At 40.8% G+C, this 17,636-nt stretch overlaps 1 protein-coding gene across 3 annotated transcripts in view; it reads right to left on the bottom strand.

Moving 5' to 3' along the window:
- Nucleotides 1–8,299: 8,299 nt before the first annotated feature.
- The window catches only part of SSC4D (scavenger receptor cysteine rich family member with 4 domains), a 74,389-nt gene continuing 65,052 nt past the window's right edge, over nt 8,300–17,636 (bottom strand). For all 3 annotated transcript variants that reach the window (XM_075195118.1, XM_075195120.1, XM_075195119.1), the window contains 2 exons: nt 16,588–16,665; nt 8,300–9,580 (listed from right to left, as the gene is read on the bottom strand). In XM_075195118.1, coding sequence (XP_075051219.1) covers nt 9,264–9,580; nt 16,588–16,665 — 395 coding nt within the window. In that variant the 3' untranslated portion in view covers nt 8,300–9,263. The remainder of the gene's footprint in view (nt 9,581–16,587; nt 16,666–17,636) is intronic.

Genomic DNA, 17,636 nt, shown 5'->3' with positions numbered 1-17,636 from the left:
TGATTCTTTTATGTCATGTTTACATGATACTAAATTGTTGTTGCTTCATCTTTCACAAACAGGGCACAAGGTGGCAAAGGATAAATTACAGCCATGTCAGACTAAGGTCAAATACTTAGGACACTGCCTCACTAAGGGGCTAAGACACCTGACAACCGACAGAATTGAGGCCATACAACACATGACCCTGCCGCAGAGCCAGAAGCAGATTCGTACTTTCTTGGGGATGTGTGGATACTGTAGGTCCTGGATCCCAGGTTTTTCTATTCTGGCATTACCATTGCAGGAGCTAGTCTCTTCCTCAAAACCAGAACGTGTCGTACACACAGAAGAGTCGGAGCAAGCGTTCTTTAATCTTAAAGATAGTCTGACAAAAGCACCTGCATTGGGAATACCTGATTATGAAAAGCCTTTTGAGCTATTTTGTACAGAAGCTGATGGCTGTGCAGCAGGTGTCCTCACACAGAAACATGGTGACGCTAGCAGACCGGTAGCATACTACAGTGCACAATTAGACAATGTGGCAAGGTCACTCCCAACATGTCTCAGAAGTGTAGCAGCAACGGCCCTTCTAGTAAGTAAGAGCGAGGATGTAGTATTAGGACATAATTCAACCATCTATACACCCCATGCTCTATCAGCTCTGTTAAATTCAGCCCAAACCAGACATGTTTCTTCAGCTAGATTCACAAAGTGGGAACTAGCCCTGATGGCACCCTCAAACATCACCATCAAACGATGTAGCACCCTAAATCCAGCTACATACCTTCCGTATGTGTCTCAAGAGACACAAAGGGTGGGAGGTGAGGAGACCCTGGTTGATGATGAGTTAGGCAAGAATACTGACACGCATGACTGTATGGAACACCTGAATCAGACCTTTACTGCAAGGCCCGACATATGTGACACCCCCTTAGAAAATGTAGATTTTACGTTTTATACAGACGGAAGTTGCCATAGACAGACAGAGACAGGAGAGCTATGTACTGGTTACGCTGTTGTAGACGATCAGGATGTGGTAGAAGCTGAACCCCTTGGTCCACCTCACTCAGCCCAGGTGGCGGAACTAGTAGCACTAAGGAGAGCGTGTGAATTGGCAGAGGGTAAATCAGCCAACATATATACTGACTCTAGGTACGCCTTCGGGGTAGTGCATGATTTTGGGGCCCTTTGGCGTCTTAGAAACTTTACGACAGCAGCAGGTACACCAGTGGCACACTCACAACACATAAAAGGACTTCTGACAGCGATACAGTTACCCAGAACAGTAGCCGTCATAAAGTGCAAAGCCCATACCTTTGAAGAAGACCCAGTGTCATTGGGCAACAACAGGGCAGACGAAGCTGCTAAATGGGCAGCAGGGCAACCTATGACTGTATCGACCGAGACTATGATGGTTTTTCAGACATTAGACACGCAGAAATTAATTGAAATGCAAGATTTGTGTTCCCTGCAGGAGAAGGCGGTCTGGAAGGCGAAGGGATGTGGTCAAGAGTCCTCAGGACTCTGGAGGGATGGACAAGGTAAGCCTGTAGCTCCCCGAACATACTATCCAAGCCTGGCTGAAGCAGCACACGGCCTGACTCACCTGGGTAAAGAAGGTATGTGCAAACTGGTGAGAGCATACTGGTGTGCTCCCGGATTTTCCTCTCAAGCTGGTAAGAAAGCAATGTCATGTCTTACTTGTTTGAGGAAAAATGTTGGGAAAACTATTCCAACTGAGCCATCCCACATCCCTCCTACAGACGGACCTTTTCAGGTAATACAAATTGACTATATCCAACTACCACCGTGCAGGAATCTGAAGTATGTGTTAGTGTGTATTGATGTGTTTTCCGGTTGGGTAGAAGCATATCCGGCAGCCACTAATACTGCTGTGTTCACTGCAAAGAAAATCGTACAAGACTTTGTGTGTAGGTTCGGTATCCCTAGAATCATTGAAAGTGATAGGGGTACCCATTTTACTGGTGATGTCTTCCAAAATATGTGTAAACTCATGGGAATCAGTAGCAGACTTCACACCCCTTACCGACCACAAGCCAGTGGTAAGGTGGAGAGAGCAAATGGTACTATAAAGAACAAACTAGGTAAGATAATGGCTGAAACTGGGTTGGCATGGCCTGAGGCTTTGCCGTTGGTCCTCCACAGCATTCGAACCACTCCTAGACCTCCTCTTAATCTGTCCCCCTTTGAGATACTGTTCGGACGACAACCTCATTTGATCGTGAGTCCACAAGACGACTTAAAGTGTAATAATGAAGTAACTGTACAATATCTTATAAGAATGAGTAGACAGCTGAAACAACAACAACAAAAACTAAAAATGCTGTCACCTGGTATGCCAGAGACGAACTGTCATGATGTTGAACCTGGAGACTATGTTATGATCCGCAATTTCTTACGTTCAGGTTGTTTAACAGACCGTTGGGAAGGCCCGTACCAAGTGCTGCTGACCAGTACTACATCACTGAAGGTTGCAGAGAGAGACACTTGGGTCCATTCCACCCACTGCAGGAGAGTCCATAATCCGGAGAAAGTGCAAGACAAGACTCAGACTGACGACAAAGAGCTGTCACTTGTGAGCCTGTTCCGGGAGACCTAAAGCCTGCAGTTGAGACACCTGAACCAGAGACGTTACCTCAGAACTATCTTTCCAGCGATGGAGTGGCGGTTTTTGTTTTTCTTTTGTTCCAGGATTTTCCTTGTTTTTACTTTTTCTAGGACATTCTATTTTTGTGAAGGAGGATGGAGGACGGAGGAGAGTTCTGGGAGTGATACGGATGAAATAGAGGCCGAAGAAAAGTTAATAGGATATCCTGAGCAGCCCATTATCAAACTTGGTCCAGGGGTTATGAAAAGGTCTGCTAGCTCAGGAACTCGGAGGCAGTGTGAGGGGCTATTGTCTGATGAGTATTGTATCTGCAAGTTCTGCAACTCCCTAGTTGACGAGAGATGCATCCAACGATGCCAGTCCCCCAGTACTCTGAATATAGGCGGGCATCCTTTGGAGGATTATCACTCCCTGGTGGGTAAGGTGCTAAACCAAACTGAGTGTTGGGTGTGCTCTCACGTGCCTCAAGGGCAGCATAACATAGGACTAGTGCCATTCCCTCTAAACATATCCGAAGTACTCGAATTAAGGGGTGGGAGGCCCATAGAAGGGAGGTACAATAACACTAGGTCCCCTAGTCTGACGCTTCGACAATACTCCATAGGCAGATCTTTGCTGTGCATGAACATATCTCATGCAAAGCGCCTGGAGAATTGGGAGGCTGACCTATCAGATCAGACAATGGCTCGTCACACTCATTTTAGAGAGAGACTCACAAGGTCACTACTAGGCAGGAATGCTGATGTAAGTCACAAGTTAGGGCGTATAACCAAACATAAGAAGGTATCTATTGGAAAAGTCTCTACAGATAAATGTGAAAATATCATTAATGCCGACACGTGTCTAGAGCAGATGGAGACACTAGGCATGGGTAGTTTTATCAAAACTCTGTGTGATATAATTCATGGGCATACTGTTCCTTATGTTCTCCCTGATGATGTGTATTTTGTTTGTGGAAGGAAAGCTTATTCCTGGGTGACTCCGAGTTCCAAGGGCTTGTGTTTCCTAGCTAAACTGGTTCCTGAAATCATGACTATTACTCATGAAGAAATGGTTGATATTCACAAGACTACATCACCACCATACATACACACACAGTATGAACACCGTGGCAAGAGAAATATGATTCCTGGTGAGGAACCCATAGCTACAAAATTGATTAGTGAAACTGCTGGTTTCCAAGTTATGGTTGCTCTAGATCTCACCAGGACCGCTCGGGGAACATTAAACTTTAAGTATATCCAAGACCTAGCTAAATTAATAGATAATATCACCGAGATGTATGATGACACTTTCAGGTATACTGGAAGGGAGCTACAAGCGTACAAGAAGGAGTTGGTGCAACATAGACTGGTACTAAATTATCTCACCTCTATTACTGGTGGGTACTGTGTGACACTGGCCACCCAGTTCGGTGTCAAATGTTGCACGTACATTACTATTAATACGGAAGACCCTAAAGAGGTTATAGACCGGAAGATGAATGAAATTTTGCAGCTGAAATGGGAATTTCGAAAGAGCCATAATTCTTCGTTATATGAGGTCGGGGAAAAGGTGGCGGGTTGGTTCTCATGGTTGAACCCAGCAAAATGGTTCTCCGGTCTGGGGGAGTGGGTACAGGAAATGATTGCGAGTGTAGGTAAGCTCCTTCTCCTTATACTGGGTGTCATCTTAGCAATTGGTTTAGTTGTCAAATGTGTTCCTACTGTGTTGAAGTGTGGAAAACGGTCTCATAAGAGTAACACTGAGAAAGAGACTGAAAGGGTGGTACCAGATACCGAGATCATGGTCCGTGAAGAAGTATTGTATAATCCTGAACTTGAAACGGTGATTGGGTGATAGTTTATTACACTATCAAAGGGTGGAACTGTCGAAGTCAGCAAATTGGATAAAGTCATTTCAATTAAAGTCTAGCAAACTTGGTTGTCTTTGTCTGAAAAGATGCGTACGGTACGCTTTGACGTACAAGGGCACGCTACGGCGTGAAAGGGCGTACGCATCCACTACACGTGGCAGCAACAGTAATTGGTCTTTTACCATACATTCGCACTAACACGCATACTTATAAAATAGTACACATTATTGGTAGTTGCAACACATAGTCAGTTATGTCGAAATATAGTAGTATTTATATGTTATATCAGAGTTACATGCATATTAGGGAAATACACAGAACGGGTTAAAGGAATAACATCATGAGTGGTATCATAATGAACCTTGTTACATATCCTACTGTTTGGTGCGCTCTGCGAGGGAATCGCAGAGTGCATACGCAAGTTATGAATGATAGGGAATTATGAACTACTTAAGACTAAGGAATTCTGGCGGGAAGAGCAGAGCATACCCCCTGCAGAGATGACCCCCTCCTTTGGATTCCTTAGGATGAACCAGCCAATGATTGACGACCCCTTGGACATTCCTGAGACCCGGACCAATAGATGCAAGCCATACCATCTTCATTGTATTACTGTACTTGATTGTGTATATAAGCAGCAGCTTGTGATCCAGAGTGCAGACTTCTTGTCCCCAGACTTCAGGATTGAATGACTGCACTGGATCCAGAGCGCCTGCGATAAGTAACGGCTGTATTTACTATTACATCGCTTGAGCATATTGTTTCCACTTATTGCGAATAAATCTTTGTGCGTTGGAAACACAAATCGAGGTTCGACAATCGTTATTGGTTAGCGACAATACGCACATTACACACTAAACTCTATAAAGTAATAAAATCAGAGCAAAATGTAGCTTCTCTACAGAGGGACTTAAATAAACTGAAGGATTGGGCGGCCAAATGGAATATGAGGTTTAACATAGATAAATGTAAGATTATGCATTTAGGGTTTAAAAACAAGAACACAATCTATAAATTAAATGGAATTATTTAGGAGAATCTATAATGGAAAAAGGATTTGGGAGTGCTCGTAGACAGTAGATTTAGCAAAAGTGCTCAATATCAAGCAGCAGCTGCAAGGGCAAATAAAGTATTGGTATGCATAAAAAGGGGTATAGATGCAAGGGAAGACAGTGTAATTTTGCCACTGTATAAATTGTTGGTAAGACCTCATCTTGAATATGCAGTACAGTTCTGGGCACCACTCTATAAAAAGATCATTTGTAACTAGAAAGGGTTCAGAGAAGGGCAACAAAATTTATAAAGGTTATGGAGTCATTAAGTTATGAGGAAAGGTTAGTCAGTTTAGGCATGTTTACTTTAGAAAAGAGGTGTCTAAGAGGAGATATGATTACTATGTACAAATACATTAAGAGTCAATACAGAGAACTTTCATGGGAACTTTTTACCCCAAGGACTATACTCAGGACACGTGGTCACCCTCTAAGGTTAGAGGAGAGGAAATTTCACAACCAGCAAAGGAAGGGGTTCTTTACAGTAAGAGCAGTCAAGATATGGAATTTACTGCCAGGAAAGGTTGTGATGGCAGATTCAATAGATATGTTTAAGAAAGGGTTAGACAATTTCTTTGCGATAAAGTGTATCCAGGGATATGAACTTTAATTAAAATGAAGGATAGTAGTGGATATAGGGTAAAAATAGGACTGCAATATTGGGTCTGGGGGGATTTTCACAATTGAAACAGATTGGCGGTTGCTTACTCTGGATCAATTTAAAATATAAGTGAGGGATCGCAGGAAATCCAAAATAGGTTGAACTTGATGGACTGGTGTCTTTTTTCAACCTCATCAACTATGTTACTATCTTAGATCATCAGTAGAAGATGTGTCATCTCTTTAGGAGGAGTCAGAAAGGCTGGACCATCATCTGGGAGAGATCTAGGGGTAAATCTATCAAGCTGTGAGTTTCCGGCAGGTTTGAAAAGTGAAGATGTTTGCTATAGCAACTAAGGAGATTCTAGCGAACATTTATTTAGTACATTCTACAAAATGATAGCTAGAATCTGATTGGTTACTCTAGGTAACATCTCAAGTTTTCAAACCCGCTGGAAACTCCCAGCTTGATAAATTTACCCCCTAGACAGATAGAAGATGTGTGCTTCCAAGAACTATGAAAACGTAGAGAAAAAATTATGTTTTTGTTTTATACTTATTATTGTTGCATGGATAAATAATGTGAACATAATGGCCACTTATTTTTTGGTAGGGGTAATAGTATTCCTACTTATGAAAACATTAGAGAATGGGGAAGTGTTAATTTTGAAGATTTATTTGTAGCTAATACTATAATAAAAGTGTTCATAGTTACAGTCCTTATAGTGCTTAAATTGTTGTTTAATTGAATTTTTTGGTGAAGAGGTGTTGTAAAGGATTTAGTATTTGTGTAACAAGCAGTCAATCAGCACTTGTTAAAGAGAGATTCTGTGATGGCATTTACATATATAACCTCAGATTATTTAGGTAAAAGCTTATCACAATTTACTGAACTTTAAAAAGTGTTAGCTAGAGGGAATGCATTTTAGATAAATTAAAGTTGCAATGTATTTTGATACCACTAGATGGCATTTTATACATGTTAATGTACAGATTATATAAATTGCAGAGAATTTGTTCCCTAAAAGGTAACAACTTAAATATTTGTATATCGTATTGTATATGGTTGGAGATAAGATGTTACATCCTATATAGATTTGTACTTAGTGTGTGGTACTTCATTGTAACTTGTGATCCATGCTGAAAACTTTGTAAAATATGCCCTGTAACATGCCGAAAATTGTAACTATAAAGACTATATTATTTAAAGATACTGGATTATTTTGATTTTTTGGGGGTACAGACTACCCCTAAGACGCCACCATCAGTGTTGTAACAATAATCTATTCTAACTCCTGCAATCATCTAGCACAATGTCTGACACTGTTAGTGGAGTAATGACAAAAGAGGGAGAATGTTCTCTCTCCTGCCCCTACTACAAGAATGCAGTCAGTTACCATGTTCATAATATAATTATTTAAAAATTATTCTTATTAATTACGCAAATCTCAAGGTGTGATAGTCCCAATTTCTGGATTCAAAAATAGTCAGGGTTTTTCAATTTGGAATTGTAGTTTGGTTAGATCTGGGATTGTTTGAATTCATTGGATAGTGGCCTAACATGTTCCAGTTTCCAAATCTGGAATGTTGGTGGCATGAAAATCCACCCCCACCCCACTGCAACTACAATAGTAGCACTGCAAGAGATCCAATCTTCTACAGCAACACAACAATACACTGCAAACAGTTGACACTCAAACGTCTCCAGAATATTAGCCTTGGAGTACTTCTATTCCAAGAGACCATACAGTTTTATTATTTTGAGGGGGAGAGGGGCTTGTATTAGAAAATATACTTGTAGAATAGTTGTGTCCGGGATTCTCATTTATCTTATAGATTTTATCATGAAATAATTTCAACTGAGTGAGGTCATGATGCAAGGGGCAGAAACCTGTTTATTGAGTGTATATGGTCAAATGTGGCGGTGGACCAGATGATTGCAACAGGTTTTTCTCATCTTTGTTAAAACACATTGGAAAATACAACATTTTATATTTCTACAGATTCCGCTTCATGTGTGATTTTTGTTTTAACATAAAAGCAAAGCTACTTTTTGAGCAACAGATACTTTAGTTGGCATTCTAATACATGTTATTACTGTGTACAAGAAAATCACATGTCTAATATGATTTATAATATATTTCTATAGTACTCACAGCACAAATACTCAGAAAAATCATATTTTAAGAAACTTAACATATTTTTTTATTTACACTGATCATAAAACATCTTGACACCCATTTATTTTAATTTTGTCCAGAACGGCATTGTTCAGAAAACTAACATTACAGTATTTCAAGCTTTATGTGAGCTCCTCTTGTAGCCATATCAACAGAATAAAATTTGTCCTGAAGAGATAGGACTGGAGACACAAGATATAACAAGACAAGGAAGGTCCCAAAGTGGGAGATGTCTCCTACAAAAGAAACCATTGGACCAGGGTTTCCCAAACCCAGTCCTCAGGGCTCCCTAACAGTGCAGGTTTTCTGGATCACATGTGACATAATTAGGACCATCTGTGGATCTGTTACAATGTGTCAGTCAGTAATGAATACATCTGTGCTCCAACAAGGACATATGAAAAACCTGCACTGTTAGGGAACCCTGAAGACTGGGTTTGGGAAACCCTGCATTGGACAATTTTTGTAAGATGTATGGAGTGTTTTCCATCATTTTGTAGTTGGCTGTGGTGTTGCTAGTACTAGCTATGGAAACATTTAGAAATTGTCTCTAACTAATCAACATAACTACTCATATGACAGCTCCTAATATTAAAAGGTAACATCCCCTTAAAAGTGATATGATTTCACAGCAATTGAACCTGGAGAAATGTAAATAGTTGGGTAATTTCATTCCAGGTACCATTCCTTTCAACACATTAAATGGGCATATCACATATTATGAGAAGTTACTCTTTAGAGGTACATTTTTTGCGCGATACAGGTGCCTATTTCTTAAAAGCAAGGATAAAACATTTTTTAAAAAATAATTTTAGACCTTTATCCATTTAACATCATATATGTATAATTACTCTTGGTTTAACTGGGTTAATAGAGTGCAAAATTACAGTCAAAAGAAGATACAGAATTATATACATAATGTATACATTTACATATGTTCAGGTTTTTTTCAAATGACGAGATGCTCACAAGAGTCCACATTTCACCCCAGCATCTTCAGAGTGGTCACAGTTGTGGACATTCCAGCGGATGTAGGAGCACTGTAACAGTGAACTCTCATTGCCATGGCATTTAACATTGTCAATGAAGATAATACCAGTTCCCTGTCCATACCATGCTTCTCCCCAAGCTCTCACAGCTGCTCCACAGCCTAAGGATCGACACACCACTTTTGCAGCCTTAAGGTCCCACGCATCATCACACACAGTTCCCCACTGCAATAGGAAATATATTTCCAAACGACCCTCACATCGATGGCTTCCATTCACTAAGCGAATAGACCCTGATAAGACAAATGGAAAATTGTAGCATTGCTTATCATATTTGGCGTTATGAAAAAAAAAAGCTAACAGTCATCCTCAACTTAATTCTGTATAGTATGCAATAATATTTCAAGATCTTTCTTACAGATATTCTAAATCTTGGTTGTTTTAAATATATAGCTGTGTACACAGTATGCTCTGTGCTAGACTATCTTTAATTCTTCTTTTAAATTTGTACAATAGGTTTTACATACTATATACAATCATAGTTCCTACTTCCCTATAATTCAAAAACAAAAAAAGTACATACAATATTATATAAAGAATGGAGGGTTTATTTTACCACTAAATTGAAATAATAAATTCAATGCAATAATAAATGAAAAGCTAATGAATAATGTTAAAGCTCATGGTAAAGGAAAAGCAATCCATTTGAGCCATTATTCACTATACTAGGACTAGATAGTGTGTTTCTTATTCTGTGTACTGTAAATGCATGAACCAAACTATATCATTATGTCTATAATAACAATAATGTGATTGATTGTGCCATTAGCCCATTAAATAATATGAGCAGTGGTACATACAGCATTTTGCCGTGTCAAACAATACTTGGGTTACATAGGCATAGATCCTTCCCTAGAACAGTCTACAAGGCATGTTGTCTAATAAATTGACAACAGAAGACTAGTGTGGTTCTGATCCACCATCCGGAGGACATGCACCTTCACATTGTGACATTCAATGTTGTTTCTTAACTGAGGGTATTCACAAACATGTAATCCTCTCAACAACACACATGTGGTCACTTATGAAGGAATAAAGGTTTTGCTGGCAAGACATTGAAGTAAGCGTGGTGCAGCTAGAGTAAACAGGAAGGTGTTCCTTGTTTTGCATTGCTTTACAGAGGCTGTTTTCACTCAAAATACACTCATTTTAACACCACCTCCATTTTAATAATTTCATTGGGATTTTTATTCCTCATTTAAAGAAGCTCCGATAAGTCACGTACATAGTGGTCCTGATCCATTAAGGAAAGTAAAGCAAATAAATGAGTAACTTTGCACCTTGGCAACCCCATGTTGCATTGGAGGGGGAGGTAAATTTAAAATGTAGGGACAGATTTATAGTTCGGGTAGGGCATGTCCTAGATCAACTTTAAATTTTAATGTACAAATAAAGTTATCAAGTATTTGTGTGCTACATGAAAAAACAGCCAGTATTTAACTTATGTGCAAAATATTAAACTAATTTGCACCCCTTGCATTGTAACATGGTTTTGTGCAGAAGAAATCTTACTCATTTTTTTGACTTACTTTTCTTAATGAATCAGGCCCACTGTGCGTACAGAAACCAAAGTGGTTTTTGCTGGCAGACTACTTTTATCAGAGATATTATTAGACATTTTAGTGCTGCATGCAAGAGAGAAAACTGCCCACCATGTTGGTAAGTGCAATAGAACGAGGGGACACAGACAACCCACTGAGGGTTAGCTATATACAAGAGCTACACCCAGGGCTGGATTATGGGAATGGAGGCCCCTGGGCTAAGGGGGCCTCCATTCCCCCGTGAGGGCCCCCCCATGATCCGAGCTGCCCGCCCCCCCCTTCCCCGACACTTACCTCCTTCCCCGGCGCGCTGTACGCTCTTTACTGAGGAGATCTCGTGAGAGTGAGACTCACGAGATCTACTCAGTAAGGAGACTACAGAGCGCCGGAGAAGGATCGCAGTGAAAGTGCTCAGCAGCACTGATCGCGCCGGGGGCGCCCCCGTACCCGACCGATCAATACTGCTGCTGAGCCCTTTCAAGGGCCCCCTGGATGCCATAGGCCCCTGGGCTGTAGCCCAGTTAGCCCTATGGTTAATCCGGCCCTGGCTACACCGCCTGTCTAGGAACCCATCAATTCTACCTAATGTGGCTATTTATTGATCTGTCTGCACTTTGCATCTTAGTAAAAGGTGGCTGAGTGGTGCAGCTGAGCTTGTTGCCTTTGCAGTAACATATACATAACATAAATCATAATCATGCTGTTTAAAAATTAAGCAACTAAACTTATGCAGGAGCATAGGGGCTATGCGCCGTGAGGGGATGAGGGCGCTTATCTGCCCTAGTTACAGCTCTGACTTTTATAAGAATTATATCTGAGTGTGCGGCTACTTAGCCTCTTACTTATAAAATTACATATATAGATGAAATGAAATCTCGATCTATAGCTATCTTAGAATTTAACACAGCTCTAATTGTGCTGGTATGTGCCGGTATTACATATTGGCACTTCTAAATTGAGATTGCCTTTGAAAAGAGCACACCTTTACTGTACTACTGGCCCAGCAGAATGCAGAGGCTCCAAGATCGTATCTTTGGTCCAAGGGGGTGTATGGGGGTGTGGGGTTGGGTGCTGCCAGTGCTATAGGCAGAGCAGATAAATAAACTAGAGATTGCAGACAGTACGGGGCAGGGAAGAGCTCCAGCAGCAACTTTCTCTCTGCACTCTCCCTGCTTCTGACAGTAGTGTCAGACTGGGGCATTAAGGGCCCATCAGGGAAACTAATGACTGAGGCCCACCTAATACCATGTAGCACTGCAAAGGGGGTGTTGGGGAGCCTGGTGCACTTCAGACATTTATTATCATTTTATGCAAATTTTAGACTAATACACAGGCAAAACTGTGTGCACTACTGTTAGATGCACGTAGTTCTGCCTTCACAAGCAGGACAGTCTGAAGCGGGACATACCTCCCAACTGTCCTTGTAGTCAGACCAATTCCTGACTAAGTGAGACAGTCACCCAAATTCAAGACTGCCCCACCAGATTCAGGACAGTTGGCAGACTATCCTGCTCTCTCCTACCTGTCTTGTCCCTTTCACCACAAATAAACTTATTACCCTCTCTCCAAACATCCCCAGCAATAAATTAATAGCATTTACGTGTAATACAACCATTTCTCACGTCCATTCCTGGCATTAAATAATTAATATTCACATTTAATAGATAGCCCTCCTCCACACACTCAGCCTCACATTCAATTATAGACCCAAACCAGCCCAGCATTAAATTAAAGGTCCCCTCACCCCATCTTAATTAAATAGGCCCCACCAATAAATTAAATTGCCCCACTATCACCCCACAAGTAAAATATCATCCATTAAATACTTACCCCCCACCTAAACTCCAATATTAAATTAATAGCCTTCCTTCCACCCATGTACTATTAAGACAGCCCCCCCTCCCCCATTCTCTCAAACATTATAGCAGGCCCCCTCACTATAGTTTAGCATAGGCAGCCCGCCTGACTATAGTTTAGCATAGGAAGCCCCCCCTCACTATAGTTTAACATAGGTAGCCCCCTCCCTATAGTTTAGTAGATAGGCAGCCCCCTATAGTTTAGTATAGTCAGCCCCCCCTATAAATTAATATAGCCCCCCTTCTAGTATAGATAGGCTGTGTCCTCTGTAGTTTAGTATAGCCCGCCCCCCCATCACTATAGTTTAGCATAGGCATTTCCCCTCACTAGAGTTTAGCATAGGCAGCCCCCCTCACTATAGTTTAGCATAGGTATTATTATTATTATTATTATTATTAATTTTTATTTATAAGGCGCCACAAGGCGTCCGCAGTGCCGTACAGAGACAAACAAATTACAATACAATGGGAGACAGCACAGTACAGTAAGCACAGCAACTCAGTAAGCTCAATGCACAGCTAGAGAGGGAGCCCAACTCTCATTATAGTTTAGCATAGGCAGACCCCCTCTCACTATAGTTTAGCATAGGTAGCCCCCCTCACTATAGTTTAGCAGAGGTAGACCCCTCCCTATAGTTTAGTATAGATAGGCAGCCCCCCTCCCTATAGATTATAGAATAGCCCTCCATCCACCCATGTACTATTAAGACAGCCCCCCCCATTCTCCCCCCTATAGTTTAGTATAGATAGGCTGCGCCCTCTATAGTTTAGTATAGTCAGCCCACCTATAGTTTAGTATAATTAGCCCCCCTATAGTTTAGTATAGGCAGTCCCCCTATAGTTTAATATAAATAGTCAGCCCCCCTATAGTTTTATATAGTCAGCTCCCCTATAATTTAGTATAGCCCCCCTCCCTATAGTTTAGTATAGATAGGAAGCCGACTCTGTAGTTTAGTATAGTCAGCCCCCCCCCTCCCTATAGTTTAGTATAGATAGGCAGCCCCCCCTATAGTTTAGTATAGACCCCCTCCCTATAGTTTAGTATGGATAGGTAGACCCCCCTTCACTTACCTGTAGTTTCTCTCACTATCACTTCTCATATCAGGCAGACAGGAAGTGAACTGACTTCCTGTCTGCCGCACAGCACTTTGGGACCCCACACAACAATAGGCAGTCTAGCGATTCGCTGTCTTTTGCTTTCCCACGGACTACCAATGTTTTTGAGCATTTTCTTCACCCCCCCTCCACGGCCGCGTCCACCACACCCGCGATCGCCCTCCACAATCTCCCCCCCCCCGATCACCCCCCCTCCCCCGTCACCTGCGATTGCATCCCCCTGCACCTGCTATGAAGCATCGGGGCCCAACGGGGAATACCCCGGTTCCCCAGTGGGCCAGACAGACGCTGCCTGACAGTGAATCAGCCTCTCTCAGCCGATCCCAGAGCTATGTGTAAGTCTGTTCTTAAAAGCCACACAAAATATTATAGGCTTATTTATGTGAGTTTGTTTAGCCTAGAAAAGGGTGAAGTTATATTTATTTTCTGTACTAGTAGAGGAAAGAATAGGAGGAGTTATAAGCAGATTTTATTTATTTATTTTTATTATTATTTTTATGTTGAAAGTTGTTATTGCTTTCCATTTCTTCTGTCTGCAATTTTGGTTCTGTATTTATTTGCCTTTGCAACATTTAAATGCTAGTACATTTTATTTATACCTGTTAGAGGCTCAGAGTTAGGAAATATTGTTTGTTTTTGTTTATAAAGATATATATATATAAAGGAGACAGAAGTCCTAACTTTCTTTTGTAATTTACACAACATACAAATAATAGTGGCACAGTTTTATAACATTAACCTTGAATCATTCCTTTTTAGTTGTAAATTTCTGATATGTATTCATTACACCATAAGATATTTCTCTAAGTACTACACACATTCATCAATTATACATGACCCACCAAGCTGCGCCTTATATTATTATATTATATATTGTCTAGGAGCAGGTAGGGTGTGAGGAAGTGATACACTTGTATGAGGGCAGGTGCACATGGGGAGAGTAGACAAAATAAATATGGGGGAAAGGAGAAGGGACACATGGATGACATACATTAGAGGTGAAGAAACACAGGGTATATATTACAGGTAGTTGAAAAGACACAAGAGATATGCTAGAGAATGTAAGTACACAAGGATACGTGGGTACACAGGTAACATTAGAGAAAGGTGAAGTTACACAGGAGACATGAGGGAAAAGTGGCGGAAAACAGGAGAAAGGTAATTGGACACGGGAAGCAGGGAACACATCTACAATCAAAATTTATTGTTCTATATTATATACTATATAGTGTTAAAATGCATCTAAAATGAATTTTACACTGTCAAATTCTCGAAAGCGTCTGGGAGCCTTGGAAGCCTCTGGCCAATTCCTTCATTTTCCATACCAGCACTTACAATTTGCCACTTCGACCGCTAATTTAACATATTTAAACTCTAATGCTAATTTCTAGTAATTAAATACTCTAAATAGCTGCAGTGACTTCAAAATACTCTCTCTCTCTCTCTCTCTCTCTCTCTCTCTCTCTCTGTTTCTAATGGCTGTCAACATTTTACTGTTTCATGAAGTTTTATTTCAAAACAGTACATGCGCCACTGCATTATTTTCCTGATGTAACTGTTTCATATACGCAACACAAAACCTAGTGATGTCAGACAATTCTTGCAGCAGTAGAGACAAAACCTGTGTGCACATTGGGCTGGATTTAGACTGGAACACAAGTGTAAGCGTAACTTACAATTGAAAAGTCGCATGCAAGTGTATGCGTATTTAAGCCATATTCAGAGTTGAAGACTATTCTATGTCTGAATGAGTAGCAGATATGTCCGCTTGACAACAGACACACCCCTCAGACACTAACATCCAACTTGCAAATATATACATTAACCTTTTATTGTAAATATTACAAATGCAATTGCTATAAAGCATCATTTAAAAGTGAATAACCAAGCTAATACACCAGGAACGACTTTCTGACATGCGTACAAATAAAAAGGTTTTATCTTTGATCGTCAAATCCTAATCTGTGGCCCAGCGACTTCTAGAGTCTCAATAAGCTGCTGTGAATCATTCACAAACATCTAATTACAAGCGGTTCGCTAATTTGGGCGTTTGTCATTATCATAATTTGCTACTTACATCTGCCTCTGACCACTCATAAAAAAAATATATATATTTTTCAGTTGTGTCTGTGACTACATACCAGTCTGAATCCATATGCAATTGCTCAAACACGCCCGTTCTGAGGACAGTGGCAGGTGGGGAGTTTGACTAGGGCGGTACACCTGTCAATCCGTAACGCAGGTGTCCTCAGGGAGAACAGAAACCTCCCGTGGAGCAGATGGGTACAGCAAGCACATAGACATATTAGAACACTCCTTCCCTCCCCTGTCACTCCACTTCAGGTTTAAGGAATCGTAAGTGCCAAAATGCCACAGATCTGAATAGCTACAGTTTTGCACATTCACTTTCTCAACATGGACTGTGCAAAAAAAAAAAAGCAAAGATACGCTACTCAAACGGACATACAGCTCATTCTAAATCAGGCCCATTGTGTTAAAATCTGAAACTTTGAAGACATGGCTTTCTTCCTAATTACCCTTGTAAAATTGTAAAACGAGGGCACCTTCATTTACGCAATGGGCTATGGTGGCTTACCCTCTAAATACAACCCTGAAATATGCACTACCAGCTGATATTGCAAGCTGAGCTGAACAACATCTCCCATAATACCAAGTCAGTAACTCAGGTTCAGTTCATTACAGGTAAAAGTTATGGTGGATACAGACCGTCTTTTGGAGGTGTTACAGATTCAGTTGTCACTTCAAAGCTGCTCCCTTTGGAAAACAATTCTGAGTCTCCCACACCTAATAATTGCATTAAGAGTATTAAGTAAAAGTTAACAAAATAGTAGAGGTTAATTCATAAATTCAGTAAAGCAATATGTTATCATAATGGTTAAAAAAAGACATAATACTTGGGTGAACATGACTTCCGGAACTCCTAAGAATATTTTTGTTCCACAAATACTCATAAATACTCACAAAACAAACTAGTTTCCTGCAACTCCTAAACTTGTTTTTTATATTTTTAGGATCTTGTTAGCCATATACAAGCTTCACTAATTTAAAGTTCAAGTCAAACCTTCACTAGTTCACTAAGAAGATAACTTGTATGAAATAAAATAGAGGTTGTGTAAAAATAAAGAGATCCTGTCATCCAGAAACAGCTCATAACATTGATACCCCCATATTTACATAAAGACCCCCACATAATGTTAATACCAACCCCACATAGCATTTATCATCCGGACACTTACCTATCTTCTAACGCTGTTGGACACTTTTTTACGTGCATCTTTTCATACATACTTTGATGCACAAATGTATCCAACTCTAAAAGAGCCCCACTGCGCGTAGGTGTTGGGTACATTTTAAAACATAAAATCAATTACCTTGATCTCCCCAAAGCTATAGTGACAGGGTGCTATCATACTTCTAAACCATTTTGTAAGTGGCATACAATTAACTTAAGTAATTATTACTGAGATGTAGTATTGGGTATTGTCTTGACATGAAGTAAATTACGTCTCCAGCCCATTACCAACCCCCACCAGTAGGATCTCACCTACTATTACTGCATGAAAACTGCTGATCAGTGCTGTTCCTACCTCTAGATAGAATGCTGATTACTCATGTCGGCGCTGGAGATACTTACTGCAAGGTATGGCAGATGCATACTGCTAATATCCAGATGCTGTCAGGCGCTGTCCCCGCACACACGCTAGGCGCCAGGGACAGTCGCCTTCGCTGCTGCCGGACGACCCGCCGCCAAGCAA

Source organism: Mixophyes fleayi, chromosome 2, assembly GCF_038048845.1.
Source record: "Mixophyes fleayi isolate aMixFle1 chromosome 2, aMixFle1.hap1, whole genome shotgun sequence".
Lineage (NCBI taxonomy): Eukaryota > Metazoa > Chordata > Amphibia > Anura > Limnodynastidae > Mixophyes > Mixophyes fleayi.
This window is presented reverse-complemented; position numbering and strand designations above follow the sequence as displayed.